This window comes from Condylura cristata, unplaced genomic scaffold, assembly GCF_000260355.1.
Source record: "Condylura cristata isolate star-nosed mole 26May11 unplaced genomic scaffold, ConCri1.0 scaffold00001, whole genome shotgun sequence".
Lineage (NCBI taxonomy): Eukaryota > Metazoa > Chordata > Mammalia > Eulipotyphla > Talpidae > Condylura > Condylura cristata.
In genome coordinates, this window is record NW_004567102.1 from 64297291 (window position 1) to 64305830 (window position 8540).

Consider the following 8540-nt stretch of genomic DNA (forward strand, 5'->3'; position numbering starts at 1 on the left):
AAAAAAAAAAAAAAAAGAATCCTCAGATTGCAATTACGTTAGCTCGTTTGTGTTTCATTGGGGCCCTTTGGCACTTGCTCGTTCTTGTCACCTGGTGGCAGTATCTGAACACTACCACTTATTTCCTCCTGGGCAAAACAGAACACGTCGCAACACGATCAGTGTTATAACTAATTAAGATATCCTGCCAAGATCTCCTGCTCTCTAAGGCTTTCTCCCAGGAAAATGCCCTCTATGGAGCATCAGGGTTTAAAGTCTCAGCTCTATGAAGCTATCGCCAGCCACTGAGGCATGAGCTCCATTCCGGGCCAGGGAGCTGATACCTACATGGCACAGCAAGCCTCCTCTCTCTCACACACTGATCCCCTCAGCAGTGTATTTCAGTAAATCTGCTGGATCTGCTCCCAGTAGATCTGCCAGTTCTTCTCTCAACTCTGTCTCTGGAGACTCTTCTCACCCCACTCCCCCTACCTCTGGCCTGCACAACGATTCTTGTTTGCATAAGTAAAAATAAACCGTTTTCTTTAAAAAAAAAATCATCTATTTCAGAAGAAAATACTATCGAATCAATTTACAAATGTGAAAATTACACACAGTTTATGAGAAGACACATTCTTTTGTGGGTCTGCTACTTCTAAGCGGCCTGTTTGGCCACCATTTTGTTACTTGCAGCGCTGGTTCCTATACAAGGTGAGAACTGCCTGGTCACTCAGCCATAGCTAAACCTTACAAGGTGCCGTTTAAATCAACCAAGAGCAGAAAGCTGGGTCACCCTGGCCAGGCTATGCATCATGAGGTATGACACTGAACTCCCAGGGGCTGATAACAGATGAATGACAAGGGACTCCAGAAGCTGAACAGTGTGCGCCTTGGATAAGATTGAAACCCTGGCTGGGGATCGAGGGTATGACCTCAATTACAATATCACGTCATCAAGCAGATGAGCAGCATCTGCAGGCAGACTGACAGCCCCTGGTACTCTAGATGACCACGCACACCGCCTAGTTTCACCTTCCCTTTTCTCCTGTACTCCTCCCCTTCCGACTGATGCTGTACCATTGTTCTATCAATAAAAGGCCAGGATCTTGCTCTTCAGCATGACCCTGCATCCCGCAGCCTGATCCACGACTCCTGTTTGTCCGCGCGGTGTTGCCAATGCAATGATGTTTAAGAAGTGAGTTAACATTAAATAACCTTCCAACAATTCAGTACAAGTAGCACTTTTCACAACTAACCCTACTCTTTTCTAATTTCCTCTCTAAAAAATTACAGTTAGTAATCCTTACTAAAATTACTCATTTTTCTTACTGGAAACAAAAGTAAAATATATTTTAAATGTTTTCTGGGAAAGAAGAACCCTTTACAGGCATTGTATTTTAGTTACACAACTGCACAGGTAGGCAAAAAACTATATAATTTCTTTGGTCACTATTTTCTTCCTAGAGCCTAACTATTTGTCTAGAATGAATGAATGAACAGTAGTCTTTTATTTGCTATCTGATGATTCACTTCTTTTGTATTGAGGGTCTTTCATAGTTCCACATGAATTTCAGTTGTTTTTGCACCCCAGTTCTTTGAAATATGCCATTGATAGTTTTATTGGGGTTGTGTTACATCTATATTGCCTTGGGTAAGATGACCATTTTGACAATGTTGATTCTTCCAATCCATGAACAGGAACTATTTTTCCATTTCTTTGTGTCTTCTGTTTCTTTCAGCATTGTCTGTTTTCCTTGTATAGAACTGTTACCTCCTTTGTTAGATTTACTCCTATGCATTTCATTTTTGGGGGTGAGGTGTCTATTTCCTTAATTTCTTCCTTCTCTATCTCATTGTGTATAGAAAGGCAACTATTCATGTGTGTTAATTTATACCCTGCCACTTTGCTAAATTGATTATTTTCATGGAATTAGTTTTCATGGAATATTGAGAGTGGGTTCTCTATATGTATTACCCTGCAAATAATGATAACATCTTTCCCAAATTAGATGCCTTCTATTTTCTCTTGTAATTACTCTAGCTATAGTTTACAATGCTATGTTGAATAACAATAGTGAGAGTGGACATCCTCATCTTGTACCAGATCTTAAAGAAAAAGCTCTTAGGTTTATACCATTGAGAATTCTGGCTACAGGTTTGTAATAAATGGCTTTTATTATGTTAGACATGTTTTGATAGTCCCTGATTGGGGGGGGTTATCTTAAGTGGATAGTTTCATTACTATGTGGAATCTATAAAACTCAAACAAAAGATCAGACAAAGATAAACTCTAAGACTGGCTTTTGAAAGCAGGTAGGAAATCCTAGATGTTCAAGGGGAAGGTGAGTGAGAAGGGCAGAGACAGGGAGAATAGAAAGAAATGGAGGAGAAAGTGCTGGAATATGGAGGACTGTGAGAACTTTGGTAGTAGAAACTATGGAGAAATCCTATATAGTGAAAAAATAAACAAAATGTTTAAAAAATTGATTACAAGAAAGAAAATATGCTATTTGGGTCAGACACATTCCACACTCAGGGCTAAGCATGTAATACTATTTGTAAGTATAGTTTTAAACATTTTTTTTTAAAAAAAGATTTATTTATTTATTCATACAGAACTGGGGTGCAGGCCAGAGGCTCAGGGGCGGCGAGAGGCTTCACCAGAGACAGAGTGGAGAGCAGAGCAGGGAGATCTACGAAGTACACTGCTGAGGGGAGCAGCGGGTGGGTCAGGAGAGGTCTGCCGCCCCATGTGGTCACCTCCGGGGTAGGCGGGAATCGAACTCATGGGCAAGTGGCTTTAGCTTCTCAGTGCTGTGCTTTAACCCGCTGCGCCACCAGGGAGGGCCCAGTTTTAAACATTTTAATTGACTACTAGTATTTTATTTTAAAATGTTCAGGATTTTTGTTATAATTCATCAAGATAGATTGTTATACATTTCATGAAATTAGGGCCCTCCTTTAGTGGCACAATGGGTTAACACAGTACTATGAAGCTACTGGCAGCCATTGCCACATGAGCTTGATCCCTGCCCCAGAGGTGATCCACCTGGTGTTGCAGACCTCTCCTGACCTGCCTGCTGCTCCCCTCAGCAGTGTACTTCATCAACCTGCCTGTTCTGATCCCTACTGTGTCTGGGGCAAAGCCTCTCACCACCCTGGCACTTCTGGTCTGTACCCCAGTTCTGTATGCATAAACAAATAAATTTTTAAAAATTCCATAAAATTAGACTTTATGATAACAAAAGAACTACACAAGTTTAATAACTATTAAATTGTTGATGATTTATGACAGCTTACTGTGACCTTTATATCATAAACATTTTAAGTACTGACAATGATCAGCAATCATTAATATGTAGCATTTATATATGTACTATATTAATATATAGTCATAGAGTTGTAGCATTAATATGAATTTAAAGTTAGAAATGTATAGATAAAATCAAAACAAATGAGTACAAATCAAAAACATCAGAAATCAGAAAATCATAATGATTTGATAACATTAATATTGAAGTTACTGAGTTCAACAAATTAGAAATGTTGATTTTTAATTCATAGCCATTTCTGCAAGTATTTGAGAAAAGATCTTAAGAAAGTCTTCCAAAATCTTTAGCATTAGCTTCCTTACACCAGGTATTTTCATTAATTTTTTCCATATCATTAAAGATGAAGAACCTGGAAAATATACAAGATAATAATTTATAAATTTATGCCCATTGTCAAAATGTTTGATTTCAACAAAAATTCTTTATCTTTTACATTCACATAATATATATTCATTACATCATAATTATGAACATAAAGTTTTTAATTTGGAAATTAATCAGCTCTTCATAACTGGTGTAATTCCTTTATGCCTTTCTTCTCTTGCACTCTTCCTTTATGACTTTATGATTTTCTATAGTGGTATGCTTAAAATCTTTTCTCTTTATCATTTGTATCGACATGGGCTTCTATTTTGTGATTACTACACAACTTACATGAGAAATTTTACATTTCTAGCACTCTATTCTAGGTTGATAATAAATTATAATGCATCTATTTTTTATACTTCCCCTCTACATTCTATATTTTTGATGTCAGAATTAATAATTTTTCCTTGCTTACCCAGTAACATCACTATTATTATTATTTTTAGTAATTTTATCATTTATAAGTGAATAATCCACCATTATTACATCATAGATTATTTTGAATTTAACTATTTCCATATACTTTCCTGTAACCCTTTTGTGTTTCAAGTTAAAGAATTTCTTTTAACTTCTTTTGTAATGCTAGTTTAGTGATTCTCATCTCCACTGGGTAAAATATTCTTGGTTCATAGTTTTGTTCCTTTACACACTTTGAATTTATTATGTCATTCCTTAATAGCCCATATTAAGTCCTGGAAGTCTGTTAGTATGAATAATTCATAATGATAGAATATGAGATGTTTGGGTTTTCTTGTTACTCAAACCAATGTAAATATGACTTCAAAAACACATGTACCTATGAATTTCTACATTTTTAATATTTCAATTAAATTTTGTTTTGAAAAATACAAACAATATAGTTATGGGTTAAATTTAGTTCACTACATAAGAGCGCATCTGGAAAACTGTGATGAGTGGTCTAATTGCAGTTAATTATGGAGTCTTTCCATTTTTCACTCTACAAGAAAATCCTACAGTTGTACCAGAATACTTCTTCATTGACTAACTTCATGGAGGGAATTAGCAAATTGAATGATTTAAGTCCATTTGTTAGTTTGCCAATACTCATGGCAGGTTTTATTTTAGGATATGAACTAGAAGGAAAAAGAAAGAATACTACAATGACAACAATAACTACAAAAAAGAATAGATTTGAGTCTGCAAATGAAAAAAGTGGACTTAAGTTACACGATGGCTCCCTGGATCAATGAGGACCCATAAACAATGTAGACTATGAATGGAAGAATCCAAATGTATAGAGTGGATACCCATATGAAATGATTATTTTCTGCCAGAGCATGTGTTGTAATGCTCTGTAACTTCTTCCTTTATCGATTCAACATGATATTGATTTTCTTTAAGGCATTGTTTATATGACTCTTACCTGTAGCACTATCCACTTTACAAAGAAGATTTAGAGCAAACAGTACTGTGTTTTGTAAGTTAGTGAAGTCACTGATGAAGGGTGCCTGATCCCCACTAGCAAGCATACGATCCGGCAGTCCTTGCTGGAATTCATGTGTCCTAGTTAGCGTGGTTGGGAATCGCATTTCATTTAAATATTGCAAAAGCAAAAGCCAATTTCTTTCAAAATATCTCTCTGGCTTAGAATAACACTGAATCCTAAAAGGCAAATGGAAATGTATGATAATAACTAAACCATTGAGGATTTCAGCCTGTTTTGTGGAAAAGATTAATTTCTGCCAACCAACTAATTTTTTTGTTTGTTAAGAGTCTATATTTTGGAGTAGGATGGCTTAGAATGTGATGGCTAGCTCCTAACTTTGAAGATATGAATATAGTTAATGAAACTTAATTTTGAAAAGATCTAGCAATTGCTTATATTTTCTTCTGTGTTTCGCTCTCTCTTTTTTAAAGATTTATTTATTAATTGATGCATACAAGAATTGGGGTACAGGCTAAAAGTACCAGGGATGAGAGGATTCACCAGAGACTGAGTGGGGAGCAGAACAGGCAGATCTAGGGAAACACACTACTGAGGGGAGCAGCGGTGAAATAGGAGAGGTATGCTGAGCCATGCCTGTCACCTCCCTGGCTGGGGATTGAACTCATGCTCCTGTGGTTGGCAATAGCTTCAACCCCTTGCACCACCAGGGAGACCCCCTGAGTTTCCTTTTAACCAGGCAGCTTACACATCTAACAGATATTAATTAGATCATGATTAAATAATACTCTTCAGAAGTATGTAAATAAAGGTCAAAGATTCCAAGGCAAAATTTTTGCTGAATTCATACATCTTTTAAAACACAGTGATTTCCTAAAGTTTGAGGCCCCCAAATTTGAGCATGCTAGAGAAATGGACTTCATGTCTGATTTTCTGAGCACAATGCTTTTATTTTCTACTGCTGGAAGTCTGTTGGAAGACAAATTATCTTAACATTTTAGTAAATATTAAATTAACATAACAAAATAGTTCACAGCTCATCTCCCAATCCACTCTAATCATGCTATATAGCAAAGTTTTTTAAAAGTTGAAATGTTGTTTACTAGGTGCTGAAATGTTACTCAGTGTTGTGTTCCCTAGATACCTTCTCTTTTAAATCTCATCATTGATAACAAAGTTTTCTAGTTTATCTGAGGTGGAATTGACTATTTCTTTCACCTTGATGTTCCCATAGCACCAAATTACTTACATTTAAAGTTTGTTTTGCAGTACATTTTCATTTAAAATAATTAGATTATATTTTAATTCCTCTGCTTTCACAGCATATTTGCAAGAAAATCCTTGCATCATGTTCTGTTTGTCAGTGATAAGCAATTCCTACCATAACACAAAGGTGAAACATTGCTGCATTTGGCTGTAACATTCCTGGGTTCCTTTTTTATATCCAATATTCAGAAACAGAAGAGTACAGGCAGTGGACCCTCATGAGACAAGAGGCTGGCTTGGATTTACAAGTGACTGCCATCCTTAGTCTCATCATAGCTGACAATTGAACAAGGCTAAAGGGGAACATGAATTCATAAAGCTTTTAGACCCTACTAACAGTGGATTAAACAGATTGCAAGAGAGTTGGCAACTGTAGAAGAGGAAAGAGGTGAGAACACCAGCTCAAGAAACAAAGGATTTATAAGCTGAAGTGAAATGTAATGATTCAATGGAATGTTTTTAGACAAGTCACTTATTAGTCAGAGAAGATGTAGCCAAGTAAAAATTTAATGCCTGAAATTGCTTATTTTTATTTAAAACATGTCGACAGACAGATAGATATATGTGTCAGTCCATCTTTGGTTGGAGGGTCACAGAGTTTTACTTAAGTATATGTAGGCTGCAAAAAATTCAGTGTTGTCTCATGTTAATAACTGCTAGGATATTTTTTACCTGAAGCATATCACTCATGAGATTATAAAGACGTTCCCAGGTTGCAGGAAATTGCAAACATGGTCCAAATTCCTCTACATTCTCTATGTGCTTTTTTTGACATGTAATTTTCCAATACCCCTTCCCTCAACCGTGGGGAGAGGGGATGAGGAGAGAAGTATAAATTTTTGCCTCTGAATTACCCATATGGTTAGATTCGGCCAATTGGATATTGGTCAACTTCACACAAAATAAATTTGAAATACAGTTTCAGAATTGGGTTTCTCTCTCTTGACATTCTGCCTTCACTATGGAAAACATCCAAGCTTGCATGATGGAAAGTGAGATACCAGTGGAGCAAGTGAAGCTTCCCACTCAGACATTTGGGACCAATCAAAGCAGTCAGCAGAAGGTCAGCCCAGGAAAGAGTAGCATTGCTGCCTGTCTATACCTCAGATGTGTGAGCAACACGTGCTTTCTGTGGTGTGACACTGAGCACTAATGGTTGTCAGTTGTGTTACATTCTTGTGAGAAAAACTGGATTGTGAGAAATACAGGGTCACACAACTAATAAACTATTAAACTAGAACTTTAGGCCCTGATGATATGGCTTAAAGGCTCATGAACTTGAGCCTTTGCTCCCTCTTGTTATGATGATAATAGTTACTTCTTACTGAATGCTTCCCATATGCCAGTGATATGTTCAACATGATATATATGAGTTTTCCAATAGACTTTCAAAATTGCCCTATGTAGAACGTACATACTATAAGTTTAAAAATGAGAAAATTGAATTGCTCATTATTTGGATCCTCAAGTGGAATCAGATCAGTCTGATTTCAAAATACAGGCTCTTTATCCCTATACTTCTTACCCACAGATAACCTTCAATAACCTAAACATTCTAAATGAATTCTTAGAATTGAACAAAACATAGGACATGTAGACAAGCATTTCAAAATTCCCATCTTAATAATTCTTAAGGGATTCACTTTCCTTCAACATAAAGTGTCAGAAGAATTCTAGTTGGCTAGGTTTCTGTTTTCAGTTTCCAATGAAATGAATGTGTAACTTCCATTATTAAATTCAATTAATAGTGGATCTCTCTATAAATGACCTGCAATACATATAGATGAAGCCAAAATAAAGCTATTGAAAGAACCAACAGAAGCAATCTTCATTAAATATAAAAAGGGAATTGTCTCAAAGAAATGACAAAATTTTGAATTAAAGTGTGAATTTTAATACTACCTGAAAAATCCCCATTAAAATAATTGCAGTGAGGAAAAACTCATAACTTATGGTAGAAACAAAATTGGCAGATGGAAATCAAGTAAAACAAATTCTAAAAATATTCAATATAGTCATACAATTAATTCCTAGCAATCAAACATGGCAGAAAGGAAATAATAGCAATGTAATCTATGGTATAGTTCTTAATTAAGACTAACTTATGCCCTCTGGGTAAAACAAAGTTGCTAAAATCAGAGTGATTATGTTGAAGGTGTGATATATAAATTTTCCCTCCCACACATCACACA

The 8540-nt window shown here is 36.0% G+C and overlaps 1 protein-coding gene across 1 annotated transcript in view; it reads right to left on the minus strand.

Annotated features, from left to right (window-relative positions):
• The window catches only part of LOC101621920 (protein LEG1 homolog), a 33114-nt gene that overhangs the window by 19272 nt on the left and 5302 nt on the right, over positions 1–8540 (minus strand). Inside the window, exon 5 of the mRNA XM_004674108.1 lies at positions 5062–5300. Within this exon, the coding sequence (XP_004674165.1) occupies positions 5062–5300 (239 nt within the window). The remainder of the gene's footprint in view (positions 1–5061; positions 5301–8540) is intronic.